Below are 19,174 nucleotides of genomic sequence, written 5' to 3' on the forward strand. Positions count from 1 at the left end.
TCAGCTCCTGAGGCTGAGCCTGCAGGCATGGACAGCTTGGATCCAGCATCCCAGGCTTAAAGAGGAAACATGAGGATGTAGGATTTCAGGGGACAATCTTTGTCATGGAGGTGATGGCAGTACCAGTGGCTGAGAGCACAGCTGCAGGTGTTTTGGCTGGTTGTGCCTGCCCACCTTTCCTCTGCTCTCTAACCTGGCTAGGAGGTATCTGTTCACCTGAGGCCCTGTGACAGTCCTTTTCCAAAGCTGGGTGCCCTGCACTGCAGTTCTGATGCCTGCCAGGCCTTCACATCTTCTCACATTGCCTTTGTGTGACCTTGACTCTTGCTTCCTCATAAAGTGGTTCTGTTCCCACGATCCTCAGCTGCTGCATCTTGTTCTGCTTCCCAGCTCAAGGCTTTTGGCTTCTGTCCCAGCACACCCTACCCCATGCCACCCCTTCCCTTCTCTTACCTTCTCTCAAGTGACCCATGAGACATCTTTCCATTACCCAGCTAGCTCCCGGAATCCTAGCCCTCCCCAGGTCACCTCCTGCAACATCTCCTGACCTCAGGGAGGCATGTGTCCTTCTGGTGGGTCCCTCCTTCCCATTTCTCAAAATTGTTTGTGGAGAACACTGCCCAAAGGGCTGCAGTATGAGGGCCATTTCGGTGGCTGTAGCTTAGCAATGCCATTCATGGAGAAGTTAGAAGTGTGGGGACAGACATTTTAGCAGACCTGCCGGAATGAATCTGAAGTGGAGAGGGAGACCTTCATCCCACCCACCCTTGTACGGCACTGCTCCTCTAGCCTGCACACGCAGATGGGCCCATGCACAACTTCTCTCCAACAACCAGTGTGCAGGAGCAAGTCCAACTCCACAGCAGCACACTCTCTCTCCAACTCTTGTCCAAGCATTCACATCCGCACTTAAACATCCTGCAATTACATAAACACACTCCCTCATCTGTGTTTATGTATGCATACCCCTCTAGGTGCCCCTGTACACATGTGCACAGACCCAGAAGATGAGTGTCAGTGCCCAGGACTGGCACCAGCCTTCCACCACCCCTGACTCCTCAGTCTCTGATCCTCTTCATCCATCCCCATACATGTACAGTCCAGGGAACAAAGTTTTGCCTACTTTTCTGGCAAAACTACCTTTGTGCACATGCAGACGCATCATTTTTTGACCATCCTGAGCCAAAATACTCTACCACTTCCCAGAGGATAAACTGGTTCCTAGTATTGCACAGACTCTTCACAAGCACAGCTCTCACACGCTGGAGATCTGCTGACCTCTGTCTGCTTCCTGCCCGCATCCTGAACTGAGAGACGTCTTCATCTCTTGTATCAGCCAAACATGACTCCATACAGAGATTGACTCAACTCAAAGACATTGTATACTCTCAGGAGTGCCAAATCCATAGCACCCCCCTCCCCTAAACGTGTAGAATGGTTTTGCCCACCTGGCCTTCCAAGTACAAAGGCTTTTTCTTTATTTACAGTAAAGCTTAAGGAGAAGAAAAGAAATGCTGCCTCCAGCTCATGTCTCATTGCCTTCTTCTCTACCCTTGTTGCACCTCCTACCAGGGCACAGAGGCACCAGGAGAACCCTGAGGAATGCGAGGTGCAGAAAAAATTATTCTGTTTTTTTTATCTCAGATAAGTCTTGGCATCCTGCCCAGAGTCTGTAAGAGCTCTGAAAAGAAGGAGGAGGTTCTGAGCAGTCAGTGGTCTCCAGCCATGACTAAAACAGGGAGGAAACCTGTCCCCCAGACTTTTTGAAGAACTAGAGAGGGGCCAGCCATGCATGCAACTGGCTGGGATGTCTTTGCTGCAGACATTTCTCCTTCCTGTTCATCTTTTAAGGTAAACCACTTCTCATGTTTATAAGGAGGGTAGTCAAGGCACTAGGCTGCCTACATATGGCATTTACTCCATCTGGGGACTTCCTTGAGGTGCCACCATGAGATGGCAGCCTATGCCCTCCAAAGCTGGGTCATCTAAGGGTAGGTCATGGCTCTAGGGCTGACCTTGCTCTCTCTGTACCCTCAGTGCCCATCACCTCTTCAGCTTTCCCTAAATGCAGTCTGCTCTTTACCTGGTGTTGCCTGGTTTGCTCCTGGTGGTGAATACGATGCTTATTCTTCAAAAGCCACTGGCCTATGGAACTGCACAATGTTTATTCTGTAGGAAGAAGAACTCAAAACAACCAGCCCAGTTGTGCCAACTTTTACCAATTCACCAGGAGTTCAGGTTTGACTTTGGGGTCATCAACCACTACCACGAGACTCCCAGGACAGAAGAACAAATGTGTAAAGGAGAGGGAAAACACATCAGTGATTTTGGGGAAATTAATATCATATGTATGTTTATTCTGGGAAAATCCATGAGCATGTATGTAAAATATAGTATATAAATGGGAGCTTTTTCTGTACTCAGCATGCATGATATTTGGAAGGGGATATTCACTCGTGCATCCAGCCAGATAAAGAATGCTTGCTTCTTAATGCTACATTAGTGTTAAGGAGGTTTTATTTTTACCAATTTCTGGTAACACTGGTACCACACAAACCTCAGGTGTCTCTTCCAAAGCCAAGAACAATGCCTTGCTTCTTCCACAAGATCATGGAGCCCTATTAATTTTTAAGCATACTCTTGGACTTTATTATTCCCTTGTATCGATGTCTCCCATTGCCTTTGAAAGCAGAGAAGGTGAAGGGGATCCCATGTCCCGATGTCTCTTTCCCCTGCACCACCCCTTTCATCATAAATAACTGACATGCAACTTGTTGCTCTTTTCACATCCCACAGGCTCCTCAGGGAGTGGTTTTTGCTCATTGCTTTTTCCTTCTCCACTGCTTAGAGGGCGCTCCTGCCTCTCATTTCCATTTTGGGTGATCTTGCTGATCTCACCCTCTTCCCTTTCGTCGTCAATCTTCTCTGGGGAGCATGCTGGCACCTCCTGGCTCTGGACTCGGCGGGACGGCCTGAAGATGGCCCTGCGGAAGCCCTGCTTGAAGCGGTAGGAGAGGAAGCCATAGATGATGGGATTGGCGCAGCTGTTGGCATATGGCAGCACCACCACGAGGAAGTAGACTCCAAAGAGGGATGGCTCCTCTGGCAGCGGGCAGACAACATTGATTATGTTGAGGACATAGAAGGGAAGCCAGCAGAGGACGAAGACAGCCACCACAGTCACCACCATGCGGGTCACCCTGCGCTCTGAAAGCTTGTGCTTGGAGGACAGAGCCCTCACCCGCCTGCCAGAGGAGCGAACCTTCACAACAATCAGGAGATAGCAGAGGCAAATCACCAAGAGTGGTCCAAAGAAGCCCAGGGTAGCAGTGTAGACGATGAAGCCAGCTCTCCACACCGAGGCAGGCTCTGGCCACTGGATGTGGCATGTACTCATCCCTAAAGGGACATCTGAGAAGACAACCACGGGCAGCACCACTATGGAAGACAGCACCCACACGGTTACACTCACGGCCTTGGCCACCCGTGCTGTCCTCCATTTGGAGGACTTCCCTGGGTGGACCACAGCCAGGTAGCGGTCAACGCTCATCACCGTCAGGCAGAAGATGCTGGTGAACTGGTTGATGGCGTCCACGGCCATCACCAGCCGGCACATGAAAGAACCAAATGGCCAGTAGGACAGGGCGTTTTGTGCAGCCAGGAAGGGCAGGCCCAGCATGAAGAGCTCATCGGCCAGGGCCAGGTTCAAGATGTACACGTTGGTCACCGACTCGCTCACGGAGTGCCGCAGGACCACATAAATGACCAGGGAATTCCCAGCCAGCCCCACCACACAGACAATGAGGTAGACCACAGGGATGAGGACACCGCTGACAACTACACCAGGGCTGACGGTGGAGGAGCTGTTGGGGGTAGTGAAGCCTGCCCAGCTACTGGAGGCATTCCCCTCCTCCAACACTGCCGGCGTGGGGAGGCTAAAAGCAGAAGTGTCCATAGCAGAGGCAGGGAAGAGGGTGGGGACAGTGTCCTTGCAGGATCAGTTAGCAATCTGGAGCTGAGGGGAGGAGAAAAAAACATTGATACTGGGGACATGACAGCTGAACAAGTCACAGGTAAAATCACCACATTAACTGTGTCTTAGGTATGGGCAGGCACAGGAAATCAAGGGGAGTTTGTGGATGCTGGCAGATGCTGGAAGGTCTAGGACCATATCAAACTCATCTAGTCCTGCAAGGCACAGTGGACATGGAGGGACAAACAGGGACATGGCTCAATGTGGGCCTCTTCTCTAGTGAAAGATCCTCTGGGGAAAGAACAACAGACTAGCATAAGGAGAGGGAAAGTTTTCATTTTCTGCTAAGAATCCGATGCTGAGGACATGGTCCCCAGGGGCCTGGTTCTCATTTATGAGTGGCAGGTGCTTTACAAACAAAAGAGGGAAAAGCATCCAGTGATAAAGTGCCTTTCCAGCTCTGACTTTCCTATTCTCTGAGTATTTAGTCTCCTGCTTGCTGAAGCTCTTTTTGGACTGGCCAGGTTATTGTTTTCCTTCTCCCCACAGCAGAAGGAAAAGCACGTTCAATCCAAGCAGAGAGGCTTAGCTCAGCAGCTGCCTTCCTTAGCTGAGGAGCCCAATTGCTCGTCATGTCAGGGTTTGGCATGGAAACAGCACTCGGCTCACTCAGAGACAGCCTTGAGCAAACAAGCTCTCCATTCACCACCAGCTCCTGCTGACACTGGGTGAGGAGCTGCAGGGAGAGAAGGGACAGTTAAGGGAAGGACGTGCCTTTTGTCAGGGCTCCATATGTGAAACACAGAGCCCAGCAAGTACTGTGGACCAGAGACACCCTGGAAAACCTAATGCAGGGGAGATTTGTGTTTCTTTCAGGATTACTCCATATCTGAAAAAATTTTCTGGAAGTGTGGACTGACAGGGTCATCCCCTTGAATTAGGTCCTTGGAAGGGAAGATGATTTGGTGGAAGTGAATGGGGACATTTTTCACACCTCAAAAAATCTCTTTGGCCTCTGAAATTCCTTTTCTATTGAAATTAAAACTGAGGATGTCAAAGGAAAGGACTCCCAACCTTAACTATTTTCGGGAGGCCAGAGACACTCCAGAGACTTTTCTCATGGATGTGATTTTCTGTAGCATCAAACCTTTCTTCACTAATGTCTAATATTACAGTGTTTGGGGTTTTTTTGTTTGGTTGGGTTTTTGTTGTTTGTTTGTTTGTTTGTTTGTTTGTTTGTTTGTTTGTTTGTTTTGTAGGCACCATTCCAAGTTCTGGAAACCCAGGGGAGACCTGAGCTTTACGTGGACTCCTTGGACATCACACGGGTGAGCCAAACAGACCCCATAGATGTATCAAATTTTATGCTGAAGGAATCTCATCTCATAGGCCCCATAAAAACAGTTGAACAACTACATCTTAAGGCCATTTCTACAGGCTACTGTATAAATGTTTCCTGCTTTAGAGCATCTCAGCTTTGACAGACTGGGATTGCTTAGATTTTCCTAATTTTCAGGTGCCTTGGGCTGTGACACACTGTCCTGACAGAAGCCCATCTCATGGGGTCCTGCAGCACTGGGTGGTTCCACACATCACAAGTGGCTGCAATGAATAGGCAGAGTAGGAAGTGACTTGAAATTCTAAGTTCAAGGATGTTTCTTCTGATATTTTTTCCAATTCTGTTCTAGTGACACAAATAACTTGTAGGAGAAAAGAGGAGGACATTGGCCATTCTAGGGATGAAGATCCCTACAAACGGTGGCAGAAGCCAGAATGATATGTTCATAAAAGGATGATCCTCTATAAGATGAAGACATAGATAGGAATCCATTTGGATGTTCCTCCTGCATACAAAGGAATTTAAAGAAGAAAAAAGCCAAACATTTGGAGCCTTACAAATACCAAATATGGATGGAGATACTCCTGGTAGAGCTGCAAAGCATTTGGAGAAGTGTCTGGGGTCCAGACCTCAAAGCCAGTTGCTCAGACTGTTGTTTAGCAATTCAGTAAATCCAGCTTCAGGGTAGCTTCAGAAGCCCCATCAAAAATGCTAAAGTGTGCAACTAAAAGCATGGATTTCCTATAAACTGATTTTCCTGCTCAGGCAGCTGCAGGGGAGAAACTTGATCTTTAAGCAGGTGTGATCTGTTGCTGCCATTCTAACTTTGTCAAGTGCCATGTACCAGCTCAAGTGCCATGTCGCACATTTTGGCTGGTTTGGCAGAAAAAACAGTGGGCACCAGTGCTCCATCTATTTCGGATCGACTCTCCTGGTTGCTTTGGCAGCACATGCATAGGTAGGAGTTGGTGAGGATCCCTGGCCTCAGACCGATAGTGTGTTGGCATCCACTTGGATCTGTTCCTGATGCAGACAGCACCTGTTGCAAGAGGCTTGGGATCCTCTAACAGGTGCTACCAGAATATGCCTGGTTCATGCAGCTGGAGAGCAGGAAGAAGGCAGAGAGATAGGAAGAGATGGGAAATTGGCACTACTTCTTTCCTTAGGGGAAAAAATATAAATATATGCATATTTCTGCATTGAATGAGAGGAGGAGGTGGATGCTGAAAGCTGAGCCTAGTCCTGGTAACAAACCATGGACAGCAGCTGGGAGGGACAACACAACCAAATAACCTGCACCACCCCCTCTTGGCCCCCTCCCCTCCTGTCCCCCCTGTTTTCCCGCGGCCCTGCTCCAGCTCAGGACTCTCCCGTCTCACCTCCGGCTTGAGCTCTCTCGTAAGGACCAGGCTGGACTGGCAGAGTTGGAGGGTCGGCAGCGGGGGGTGGTCGGCAGGTTTTCTTCTCTGGAACTGCAGACTTAACTTCTGCATGGACTCATGCCCGCGGGAGACATCTGGGAAGAGCGGGCAGAGCCGCCGGGTACTTACATGTCGTCGGGATGCACATTTTCCTCCGCTTCCCCGGGAGAATCCGTGTCATGCTTTTCCCCTTCCCCTTTTCTAAACGCGGCAGAGCGAAGCGCTCCCGGAGGGAGCGAGCCCCGCCGAGCGCTGCCGGCGGTGCGAGTCCTGCTAGCCGGACTTGCCCATCGCCCCCGCCGTGCCTGGCGTGGGAAGGGGCCCGGGGGAGGGCGGGGGGATGCGCGGCCCCTCAGCCCCACGCCCGCGGGTGCCTCCCCCGCGCAGCCCCCACCATCGGCGGGGCTCGGGATGCGGAGCGCCGGTACCGGCGGACGGGTGCCGGCAGCAAATGGGCGCCACGCACGGAAACACCGGCAGGAGAAGGAGGGGATGGAGGGGATGGACGGCAGGGCAGGAGAACAAAGATGAGCGGGGGGAGATACCGGGTTGGAGAATAGAAGCGGGAGAGGGAGGCGCAAGGAGATGGGCAGAGGGATAAGGGGAGAGCAGAAGAGGGGAGGATGAAGGAATGAGGAGTGAGATAAAAGAAGCTGAAGACAGCAGAGGGAAAAGAGGAAGAAGAGAGAGATGCAGACAGCAGCTATTTGGTGAGAGAGTGGCTTGCAGGAGGGGCGACTTGGCTCGGCTCTCCTAGCCTGGGTCTAAAATCCAAACCTACTTGGGCAACTTTATGTGCAGCCAGTGCTGCTGAAAGGAGAGCTGATGAAGGCACTAGAGGACTTCAAAGCTGTCAGGCCTCTTTAGGCTAGAACTTGGCCACAATGCTGTCTGGAGACACAGAAGAGAGAGGAGTCCTCATTGGGGAAGGATTGGCATGGGTAGCACCCAGAGGTTTTCTTCACCAGGGCAGGCACCCTGGTAGCATCCTGCAAGAGCCCCCAGGCTCCTTTGTTAGAGGAAACAGAGCCATGTAACTGCACAGCTCTACATAGCCCTGCTAACCCTTACAGGACTTGTTAGCATAAGCACAGTCATAGGATCACAAATTCCAGGTCTCCAGCTCACTTCCTCAGTGCTCTGAGTTGTGTCCCATTCTCCAGTGCGGGGCTATCCAAACTGCTTAAATTGTGTTGGGATGAGAGTTCAGCCTGTGCACCTCCACAGGTAGGCTGATACATTAATTTTGTTTCACACACATCTTATGCATTGCTGTACTTGATAGGGGATGGGGCAGACTGAAAAAGTAAAAGCCAGGGCTTGAAAACTGGAGAGAAGTAATCAACCACTGGGAATATATTGCATTGAGTCATGCTTAAGATGCTTAAGAGAGGTCAGACCCCATTTTCAAGTACTTTGTGTCCCTTGCCCTTTCACAGGGATATGCCCATACCAGAGGCTTCATTTTTACTCTTCTAGAGTTACATTGACATCATTTACATTACCTTTGGATGGGCCTAGGCAATTCATCCAGCAGCCCACGTGCAGTGCAGATATTTGCAGAACACCCTGCCACAGGGTGCCTGCCAGGGTTGCTGTGAACTTTTTCAGTAGGTAATGTGCCACATCACTGAATTAACTGCCTTATTCATACCTGACCATGAATTGAAATTGCAGAAATTTCCCTGGCAGCAGGGTACCTCGGGAGCTTCACTGTGTCTGGTTGTACTTGGCATCACCAATGCACCTCCTCAGTGCAGGAAGCAGCCTTTGAAGCTCAGAAGTGTTGCTGCATCAGGGAGCAGTAATCTGGCTCAACTCCATAGTTTCTCTGTGCCCTCCTAGGACTGCAGGATTTTGCAGTGTCAATCATCACACCCTGAGCCCTCCTCTCTCCTGCAAGTAGTGGCAATAGCAGCCACCCTGTAACACTTACGCTCAAGTCCCTGCAATGCATCAGGAAAGCAGGTGCTCACAGCTGCCAGATCCATAGTACCACTGGGACCACTCTCCTCAGCTTAATTTTAGTGTCTTGGAGGCAATTTGTCTGGGCTGGTGACTCATTCCTCCCTCTTTAATTTTTTTCCCTGCCCTCCCCCTTCTTATTCTCACTCTGCCTGTGTCTGGCAATGTGAGAGTGCCAGAGCTTAGAAGGATTAATGCAGCAATGTTTTGGTGAAAAGATGTTCCCAGCAACCTGCAAGGGCAGTCCCTACAGAAAGAGGTCTGCGTTCAGGTGTCCCCTCCCAAAACCTGCATCCCATCCTCTGTGTGGCACAGAGGGGAGACAATTTTTCAGCTGAGAACTTAGGGCTCAGCTGAGAACTTAGCAGCTTGGAGGATGAACCAGGCCTGGTCTCATCAAACTACAGCAACTGGGGCTCACCAGGCTTCGTGTGGCGCTGCCTGGGTTGTCGCTGCTGAAGGAGTGGCGCAGCAGGGAGGGGACTCCAGCCCAGCTGTCCCATTGCTCACGGCTGTAGGGCTGTGTCCCCCTGAGGTGCAACACATCACGGACACGACAAGACTGTACAGTTTATTTGGTCTCATTCTCTACATTGTAACCCCAGGGGCCCGCAAGGAAGGGAAGGGGCAGGTGGGCGGGTGAGGCGAGAGCAGGGACGTTGTGTGAACAGACAAACCGGCGCTACAGACCCACAGCAGTCTTTCAAATTCGCAGAAGTAAAAAGCAATGACCGCCCCAATGAGCTCCAGGCTGCTGGAGCCGTCACTCTCCTGTGTGCTGGGGAGCTCCTGGCATCAGGATGAGTCCGGGATCTATAGCCAAAAACACGACAGACCTCATAATACCAGCTCAGCTATTTTCCTATTCTCCCTCCCTCTGCTCTGGTGAAGGTGGGTGTATGAAAACAGAGGGTCCAAACTAGCAGGCTCTCACTTTTCTCTTTCATCATTGTGGTGGGTTTAGCTCTGACCAGCTTTGACTCTTGTCCGGAAGCCTCTCTCCTCCCTCTGCTGCCTTGTACAGAAGTGGAGGCAGGTAGAGACAATATGAGGAGTAAAGGAGTCTGACAGGAGAAGCTGCCACTGGCCAAGGAACAACACAAAAAAACCCTTCAGGTGAGCTTGGTAAGAGGTAGGGTCACTGGCAATTGCCATGAATAAGGAACAGGGTTTTCTTTTCCTATTTTTTTTTTTTTCTATAGGCAAAGGCTGTGGCTTCATAGGTTTCAGAGCAGGTCATCCCCAGAGCAGCCTGGATGTAGTTCCCTCTGTGACAGAAGCTGACAGTTCTTCTCTGTGAGGGCACATGTGGAAAATCCTAGGCTGCCCTACATCAAGAGATGGGAACAAACTTGCCCACAGTGAAGCAGAAAGGAGGGGAAAGTTGATCCTGGGTGCATCATCCCACGTCCTGTCCTTTCCCCAAGCAGGATTGGCTGTCTCCCTCTCTCTCTTTGAAGGTGACAGCATTCCATAGCCTCACCAGGAACAGAGTGGCCCACTCTGGGCCAGGAAAGCACCACTGATGCCACTCCTGGGGATCCCTGTCAGACTTACTTGCTTAGAGGAGGCTGCATGCCCGTTTCTTGGTCCGGGTGGGCTGTGGGCACAGCACTGCTCGGATGGCCTCGTCAAACACCGTCTTGAGGCCGCGCTGTGTCAAAGCCGAGCACTCGAGGTATTTCACAGAGTCTGTGGGGAGGAAAGCAGGTGTTGCAATGGGGAGGAAGGGAGGTGGGGGCAGGCAGTGGGGATACCCAGGTTTCTGCTCCTTATGCTAGAAAGCACAGCACCTGGCTCTTGCCCAAGCTGAATAAACACATCTCAGGTGATCAAAGACATTACATGTTGTCAGGACACATTTCACTCACTCAGACAGTCTTGACTTCAGGGCAAAGCTTGCTAGATGCACTAGACCTGGGTTTGTCTATTGGCTACCCATGTAGCCAGAACAGAGCCGTTGCGTGTCTGACCATGTCATCCTGGCCAGACACTCTCTCTCTCTGCTGAACTCCTTGAAAACTCCCTCAAGTTTCTCACTCTCTCTCGTTCTGTGTGCCACATCCGAGAAGAGCTGGATGGTGGGTTGAGACACCCATACCTGGGATTGCACGTATAAGCCCCAGCAGACACAGGCAGGGACAGGAAACTGCAGTTGCAACTCTTTCTGAGAGAGGTTAAAAGCCTCTCCTTTGCCTCTCTCCGGATATGGAGGAGTGGCCTCTGCCCACAGTGCGGCTGTGGCTTGCACAGAAAAAATATTGTCCCAGACAGGATAAGCAGAGTAAAGGGGGGGAGAGTGTAAAAGTGTGTAGCTGTGTGTGTATGTGGAAGATGGTGGCCAGAGAGAGTCAGAAAACTGACGGCTGAGGCGTTGAGTCTTCCTCAAGAAGCAGATCTCCTTCCTGAGTCTCCTGTAGTGCATTTTGTCCCATGGATGTGTCTCCTTGTGTCCCTCAGAGATACCACTGTGAGATACCACTATAAAAACCTCTTTAAATTGAAGTGAAGCCCTTTTCTTCTGCCTTTCTCCTTTCAGTAGGTCCAAGATGATTCCCAAGCACATACCTATTTCCTTGGCCAGAGCAAGACCCTGAGGATACGTTATGGGGGATAGCTTCTTCTCCTTCAGCTTCTCAATGGTGTCCTTGTCATCACGGAGATCCAGCTTTGTGCCCACGAGGATGATGGGAGTGCTTGGGCAGTGGTGCCTCACCTCAGGGAACCACTAACAATGGAGAAAAATGCCAAAGATGTGAGAAGAGGTCACACGTGTGGGCATGCACATGACGAAACAAAGAGGCACTCCTGAAAAAATGTCAGCAAAGTAGCTAACAACCTGTCTTTTCTCACATCCATTGTTGGGCACTACAGCTTGGCCCAGGCTAGCTCCTGTTGCTGGGTCCTCAGGCAAAATCCCTGACAGGGAGCTCAAATTTTGTTACACAAAAAAACACAAGCTGCTCTCTTCCTTTGACCCTCCTCACACCCAGGGAAGAACCTTAACATGGCAGGAGAGACATACTCTTGTTCTCCTGTTCACCAATCTCTCCCTTCTTCCCTCACGTCCCATCTAAAAGCTGTGGGTACCTGCTTCTTATACCCAATGGACCAGTCTGTGTCTGTGTGTCTGTGCTTTGACAGTCTTGGCTTAAAGATGCCATCAGGATACATGTCTGTGACCTGACAGCACAACAGCCCAGCAGGATGAACACTAGCCCATCAGTAGAGTTGGCCCCCTTTGAAATGAACGAGAAAAGGCGTCTGAAGGAGGTTTCTGACTAACAGAAAAGAGATATGACATCTTGAAACTAGATGTCCCAGAGGTAGTCTCCACCCACAGCCACTGTTCTTGCAAGACCACCACCAACACCACCCCTCCTCCCCTGGTGGACCAGGATACGGCCTCACCTTAGCACGGACATTCTCGTAAGATGCTGGGCTGACAAGGGAGAAGCAGATCAGGAAGACATCCTGTAGGCATACAACCATGGTGCAGAGTTAGGATGGGAGCATGGGATGGCATGATGAAGCAGGAAGGGGAGGGGAAGGGAGGGGAAAGAAGGTCTGTGTGGGCAGCACCCTCCCTCTGCAGCAGAGTTGTGCTTGGGAAAGCTCTCTCTACAATATAAAAGTCCTGACTGCTGCTTCTTTCCTCTAGTGGAGAGAAGGATGTCTGCTCCCCTGAGTCACTGTAACCATAGCCACCGTTATCAGAGGAGCCAAACGGTCAGCTCTGAGGATGGGGTTTTTGTGGTTGGCACACTCATCCTCATGGGAAACGGCCTGGCAGCTTCCTGCTCATTTCTCATGGAACACCAGAGAGCTTTCAGGCCAAAGCAATTCTGCCTACAGTTGAGACAGACTTAGTTTCAGCCTAAGAAGTATACACACAGGACTCAGAGGAGGCAGTTTTTTGGCTCTCCAGGTAAGCGACTCTCCTGGGCATGGTAGAATTCAGACTTCCTTTAAAACCAGAGCAAACCAAACAAAACCAAAACCATACAAGCTCATTAAGGTTATATTTATTTCATCCAGCTTCACCTAGTTGGAGCAGTGGTACCACACCCAGCCTATCCATTTCCATATTTCTGTAACCATCAGAGACAAAAACCTTGGAGAAACATTCCTCCACCTATTGAGATATGTCCCAGAGTGGATGCAAGCATGTTGTTGAGAAAGAGACCTCTTTGCACTGACTGCAGGCAAAAACACCTTATACCAGGTGTCTGATTTTTAGGTGGCTGAACCCAGCCCAAACAATTTCTAATCAATTCCTTTGATTGCAATGGCAACCTTCAGACTAATGTCTGATGCAGCAAGGTCTTTCTGAGCTTGCCAAAAGACTGCTTGAAACAACATTCTCCAGAGAAGGTGATACTTAAACCCTGAAATCACTCAGTCAGTGTGGTGAAAAGCTGGTGAACACAGTATCTGAGGCACCCATTTTTTCTGCTAGAGGCACCAGCAGATCAAACACATGCCCACAAATCACATCTCTTTTAAAAGGCAGAAGTCAGAAGAGTGGGGTCACAGAAATGTGACAAACTCCTGCCTCAGCTCTTAAATTCCATTAACCACCTTAACTTTACAAAGGGAAGGTTTTTTACAGGACTGTGTAAGGCATCTGCCCCACACAAAGTCAGTGTCATCTGGGCTCAAGAGTGTCTTTGAATGTCTCATTTTCTAGCTCAGTTATACCAGTTATGGGAGTTTAGATAAAGGCTCAAAAATACCTGAAGATATCTTTCAACTTTTGGGTTTCAAGTCAGTTGAATATCAACAGAGATAGTCTCAGAAAAGGGCAGAGTCACTGTTTCATGGCACATGCTGAGTTTTGCAGTGAGGGATGGAGATGTAGGGGAGGGAGGGAGGGAGGGAGGGAGGGAGGGAGGGAGGGAGGGAGGGAGGGAGGGAGGGAGGGAGGGAGGGAGGGAGGGAGGGAGGGAGGGAGGGAGGGAGGGAGGGAGGGAGGGAGGGAGGGAGGGAGGGAGGGAGGGAGGGAGGATATGGAGTGTGACCCACCGTCTGCGGGTAAGAGAGCGGCCTCAGCCTGTCGTAATCCTCTTGTCCAGCAGTATCCCACAGCCCCAGATTTACAGGCTTGCTGTCAACCATCACGTTGGCAGAATAGTTATCAAACCTGAAATTCAGAGACATAGGCCATGGCTCAAACAGGAGAAGAGGGAGCCCTTCCTGTGGTGTAGGTGAGGCTCACTAGGTGCACCCAGGAGCAAAGGGTGATGATTCCTCTTCTCAGCTCACCTGGGTGATGCTGGTTTCCTGTGAACCTCCACCTCATGGAATTCTCACTCATCAACCTCCTCCCCATCACCAAGCTGTCCTGGACAGGTGCCTGGCTGCAGCTACACCTTTGATACCTTGCACGCAGGCTCACAAACCGTTTTCTTTTCCCATTTTTCTCCCCAGTATCCTTCCCACAGCTGTATCTGCTCTAGAGCCAAGCCCCTGCCTTTCTCCTATGTTCCAAAACCTAGTTTTATTCTTAGCAGTGAAGAAGAATCTATGTCTCTGTAGTTTGCTGCACTCCTCAACAGCCCTGCTGGAACTGGGAACAATGTGTCCCGTTACTCTTTGACAACCCAGCTTGAAATATTTTAGAACAACTGTCAGGATTGCATGCTTAGGAGTAAAGTCTTGGTAGAAGAAAAAGGATAATAAGGCAACAGAAAAGTTCCCACCCTCACCCTAGAAAATTTTATTTCCTTTCCCTTTTGGTGCTTTTTTTCCCAGGTTAAGGGAGACCATTGATAGGAAGGAGCCAACACAAAGGCCTTTTGAATGTGTTAATGGCATCTGCACATTAGAAGGGATATGATTTAACAGTGGGCTTGGCAGTGCTAGGTAGTGGATGGATCTCAGAGGTCTTTTCCAACCAATTCTATGACTCTGCTCCATGCAGAATCCATGACTGCTCCAATGACAGCAAGTGCTTTGGACAGGGAAGGAAGTGGGGTCCCACGTCCACCCACCTGCCTTCTCTGGGGTGTGACCCAGTTGTTGTAGCCTAGTGCTTGTTTGTTTTGGCCAGCAGGATCCCCTCTGCTACTTGTACATTTAGCCAGCAGATAGACTTTGAGTCGGCTGGACTCTCCCAAATATCCCATTTATACCAGGGTTTTATAAGGTTGCTTCATGTGGAAGGTGACAGATCCAAAGTTAGAGACACCTTCATTGGTTTTCCTCTGCTTGGCATGGAGATTGTGACCCATGGAGTGCACAACAAGGGGTCACTGTGCCCCCTCACATCCTGCTTTTCATGCCTCCCACCCACTCCAGGACCTGTTCATGCATTACTCACACAGTGGGGATGTATTCTCCTGGGAAGGCATTGGTGGTATAGCTGATAAGGAGACAGGTTTTTCCCACAGCCCTGGAAGAGGAAGAAAACAATAGAAGGAATTCATGGCAGTGCAGGCAGGCTTGTTAGGGTGAGATGGGGCAATCCTTCCACACCTCTAACCCAGCCCTATCTGGAGACCCCTGGAAGCAGAAACACATCCACAGGACCAGACTGCACAACCATGGGTAAGAAACATGGCAGGAAGAAAGACAGGATGTTGCCCAGAAACGTTTGTTGTCTTTGAGCGCAAAGGCTTGTTTTTACGGTCTAGTACAGAGATCACTCAGCTAAAACACATCCACTCTGAGGTGGAGGTGGGAACCCATTTTGCAGTGCATGATGCAGAGTGCTGTGGGCTCACAGCTATGACAAAGCTGCCATGACAGCTTCAGCACTCAAGTACAGCCACTCCTGCCTGCTCTTCAGGACCTGTGGCCAGAGACTGGTAGCAACTTCTCTTGATTTACTCAGTCTTTCCCATCTACAGTAAGCTGCAGCAACACTTGCATGGAGAGCTGTAAAGAGCCAGAAAGATCCATGGCAAATGGAGGCTGCTGGTGGTGTTTCTGAGCTAGAAGCTTGTGCTTCCTTTTTCCTCAGCCTCCCCCATAGCCTGTAGCAGCAGGAATGCAAGGTAGCAGCACAGTCCAGACTGGGCTGGAGCATTGGTGGGATAAACAGCAATAAGGCTATCATGTGGGGGAAGGAGGTGGTGTGGGCAGGCTGAAGTCTGTGGTGAGGGAAAGAAGAGCAGAGAAATTGGAAGAAAATAAAACAGCCAGGACAGGTGTTGGAGAGAAAAATCTTTCCCCTGCTGGGATGCAGTTTCTCAGGTTTGTGTGGCCTGGGAAAGCTTGGCGATGTTTCAGTTACAGAACAGAGGAAATGGAGGTGGTGACAGCAACCTGCTTCAACTAGCACAGCCCAGGAGGAGCGAGAGGTTTCCTGGGCAAAGGCTGGAATTCTGATACTGGGGATTATCAGACCATCTCAGCTGTACCTGCAAAGAACCCTGCCACAGGGCTGCAGCTCTGCCTTTTTGTGTGCCCTTCACAGACACCCTGGTCTCAAGGCACTTGCCTCTGTCGCTGGACTGTGGGGCAGCTGAGGAGGAAACTGAGCTTTTCAGCATGCTCTGACATTTGTTTCTTCCTCCTGTCAGCCCCCACTCTTAGATCCTCCTCTCTCAATCCCTGCTCTTTCCCCAGGTGCCTTCTTTCCTTCTTATCACGGAGTTACTGAGGGAGGTGAAGCTCTGCAGGAAATGCCTCAGGAGATCCTTGGGCCAGCGAGTGGATCGATCATGGAAAAGGGGGAGGTTCTGAATTGGTGTGGTTGAACAGAGAGCTGTGCAAAAGGGTCAGAGAAGTGGTGAAGGTTACAGCACAGAAATGAGGTTAGTTAGGCACTTGCAGGCTCCTGTGACTGAAGCCAGGGCATGTTAAGAGGTCAGTGATGTGTGCTGGAGGGCATATGGGGGGCGAACAGCAGTGGGACAACACGTGAGCTGAGTGATAGGAGAAGGTCCTGTGGTTGTTAGGGTTGAGCCAAGAGGGTGACATCGTTGGCATGGCTGGGAGGGAGGTGAGGGCTGGTGAACCAAGAGCTCAGAGCAATGGGGGCTGTGTTGCAAGATGGTGAGAGGTGTACAGAGTGTGCAGTGCACAGAGAAGCAAAGTGATGAGACTGAATACATTTAAAAGGAATTGAGGTCCTAGGGGCTGAGAGCAGGACTGTCAGCAACAGGCAAGGCTTTATAAAGCCTTACCTGTCAGTAACACAGGACATGTGGGGTTTACCATGGTGTGAGGGGGCTGCTGCCTTGAGGGAAGGCTACAGAGTTGGTGCTGTGTGTGAAGGGCAAACTGGGGGGTGGGGAACTGGGTAACAGATAAATGCCCAGTGGAGTTGTTCATACAGCTACAGCTTAAAGCCTTCAGGGGACCTTTCTTAGAGGTTACAGTTTTTATTTGGGGCTCTGTTTTTCCTCTTCCCTGCTCCCCTGGCCCCTGAGAACATGTCTGACATGTACGGTTATGTGTGCAGACATCTTCTTTCCCAGGCGAGGTCTAAAGGAGGAAGTGACTGTGGGGAGCAGCACTGCTCTAAATGTCTCTTCATCTGCTACCTTAGAGCTACCCCAGATAAGTCTGGCCAGCTTCTAGGTGGAAAGGAATTAAGCTATTCCGTTCCAAGCACAGACTCTCCTCCTTCCCTCCCTTGCATTTACTCATCACACAGGGCAAGAAGACTCTGTCCACTGTATCCTTCCTGCCCCAGGCAGTGATGACTGCTTAACCCATTGATGGCTTGAATCAGGCCATTTCCAGGCATCAGGGGACATCGGCAGAGAAGCCACCATGTTGTGAAGGTAAGGTTTGGTTAGCTCCCACTCCCAAAGTGTCCTATACTTGTGCCTATCCCAGTGGAAAGAGCTTCTTCTCCGTGTGCCACAGAGGCCCCTTGCCAGCAGTCCCCACCACACCCCAGTACAAAGCTGACCAGCTGAGAAAAGCTGAACACAGAGATCCTGACAGACACCTTGCCAGTGCCATGCCCTCTCCCAGTCCTTCCCAGTGAGCACACGGCTTTCAAGGAGCCATTCACCTGCAGGAGAGCACTTGCACCTCATGGGTTTTAAATCTAACTCCTGCCTCCAGGCTGAATCTGGCAGGAACACTGTCATCTCCTGCGCATGGGACAGAGCTGCTCTGTTTCCCATGGATGCAGATGGGAATGCAGATGCACGATCACCATTTCCATGCAGATGCCCTGCGAAATGCCCACTTCTTGACGCTCCCCCAGAGGAACGTCCCTTGTCCCAGGGAGAGAGGAGCGAGCAGGTCTGCAGCAGCAGCAAGCCTGCAGGAGATCAGCAGGAAAGCAGGGGAGGTTTCACCAAGCACCCACCTTTCCCGTGGCCCTGGCCACAGCCTGTCCTGCCCCACACCCGCAGCAATCCCGTAGGGTACGTACCCATCTCCCACCACCACACACTTGATGGCTTGCATGGCTCTGGACCCGTGGCGGACGACGGTGCCCGAGGCAAAGGGAAGTCAGGCCAAGGCGAACAGCAGGGAAGGATGGGCAAATGTGAGTATCAGAACAGCAGGTTGCAAGGAGGGAGGAAGTGGAAGAAGGAACTTCTTCACCCGGCGATCACCCTCGGGTCCCTCCGCCCCTCCACCGCAGCCGCAGCTCCGTGGCAGAGGCCGCTGGCTGAAGGCGGAGCAGGCGTGACTTCTCGGTCGGGGTGATGACTGCTGTAATATTTCTTGTTCTCCCTTCGTGTCTCACCCACTCCCTTCCCACCTCATCCCAACGAACGGCGGGGGGCGCCAAACTGCTTTTCCAGGGAAGCTGAACACGGGTTAGAAGGGGGTGAGAATGTTTCGGAAGGGTGGGTTTTCTCCACGCTCCTTTATCATCGAAGCTTTGCGGAGGTGTTGGGAAGGTCATCTGAAGTGGGAGTACTGGGGTGATGAGGGGTAATGAAGGTTTTTCAGGTCTTCCCAGTGCCCCTAAGTCTCAAGGATGAAGTATCACAAGGAGCTTCTTCTTCTCTTCAATACTTCAATTCAGCGAAGGCTGAACAAGGGAGTTCATGCAGCCTCCAGGGAGCAGCTGCGACCCAATGGCTGCTCTGTTCCTCCTCTCCTGTGTGGATAATGTGTTGCTGCACTTCCTCACCTGCCCAGACTACTGGTACATCATTCTCTTCTTCAAAATGAACGACTCCAACTCTCTCAGGCAGTCCTCATTGTCCTCAGAAAAGAAGACTTTTAGAGCTAAGCGTCAAGAAGAAGAAAGCAATTACCCTAAGAAAGAAGATACACGAGCAGAATGATCCCGGGAAGCTCTATTCCTTTCTTTCCATTATTGAAATGAGGATCTGCCTCTTCCTTCCTTCTCCTCCCATGCAATGTTAAGCCTTGAAAAGAGTGCATGTGTGCACATCTGTGTGCTCCAGCCTGAACTCATGAGTGGATGGGCAGGAGACGGTTTTTACAGAAGATGGGATATGGTGGCACAGAATTAATTAAAAATTTCCAGGCTTTGCCAGCAGGCCAATTGGAGCAAGAACAGCAGGTTTGCAGCTGGGATGTTCCTGA

General features: G+C 50.7%; 2 protein-coding genes across 2 annotated transcripts; both read right to left on the reverse strand.

Annotated features, from left to right (window-relative positions):
* Positions 1 to 2,449: 2,449 nt before the first annotated feature.
* On the reverse strand, positions 2,450 to 6,927 carry LOC131572805 (somatostatin receptor type 3-like). Its single transcript, XM_058826172.1, has 2 exons — positions 6,692 to 6,927; positions 2,450 to 4,015 (listed from the first exon to the last, which is right to left on the reverse strand). The coding sequence occupies exon 2, from the start codon at positions 3,953 to 3,955 to the stop codon at positions 2,750 to 2,752; it is 1,206 nt and encodes a 401-aa protein (XP_058682155.1). The 5' UTR covers positions 3,956 to 4,015; positions 6,692 to 6,927; the 3' UTR covers positions 2,450 to 2,749.
* Positions 6,928 to 9,254: 2,327 nt separating this feature from the next.
* On the reverse strand, positions 9,255 to 18,340 carry LOC131573686 (ras-related C3 botulinum toxin substrate 2). Its single transcript, XM_058827884.1, has 7 exons — positions 18,039 to 18,340; positions 15,021 to 15,092; positions 13,724 to 13,841; positions 12,110 to 12,172; positions 11,267 to 11,426; positions 10,256 to 10,390; positions 9,255 to 9,511 (listed from the first exon to the last, which is right to left on the reverse strand). Exons 1-6 carry the CDS (start codon positions 18,071 to 18,073, stop codon positions 10,260 to 10,262), a joined length of 579 nt encoding a protein of 192 aa, XP_058683867.1. The 5' UTR covers positions 18,074 to 18,340; the 3' UTR covers positions 9,255 to 9,511; positions 10,256 to 10,259.
* Positions 18,341 to 19,174: the final 834 nt, after the last annotated feature.

This window comes from Poecile atricapillus, chromosome Z (assembly GCF_030490865.1).
Source record: "Poecile atricapillus isolate bPoeAtr1 chromosome Z, bPoeAtr1.hap1, whole genome shotgun sequence".
Classification (NCBI taxonomy): Eukaryota; Metazoa; Chordata; class Aves; order Passeriformes; family Paridae; genus Poecile; species Poecile atricapillus.

Bases quoted from the DNA above. Each gene is read 5' to 3' on its own strand.
- LOC131572805 (XM_058826172.1), bottom strand. From the start codon at position 3,955: ATGGACACTTCTGCTTTTAGCCTCCCCACGCCGGCAGTGTTGGAGGAG.
- LOC131573686 (XM_058827884.1), bottom strand. From the start codon at position 18,073: ATGCAAGCCATCAAGTGTGTGGTGGTGGGAGATGG. The intron at 13,842-15,020 runs GTGAGTAATGCA...TCTGAATTTCAG, and splicing joins GGAGAATACATCCCCACTGT to GTTTGATAACTATTCTGCCA. The intron at 11,427-12,109 runs GTGAGGCCGTAT...CTCCATTGTTAG, and splicing joins ACGAGAATGTCCGTGCTAAG to TGGTTCCCTGAGGTGAGGCA.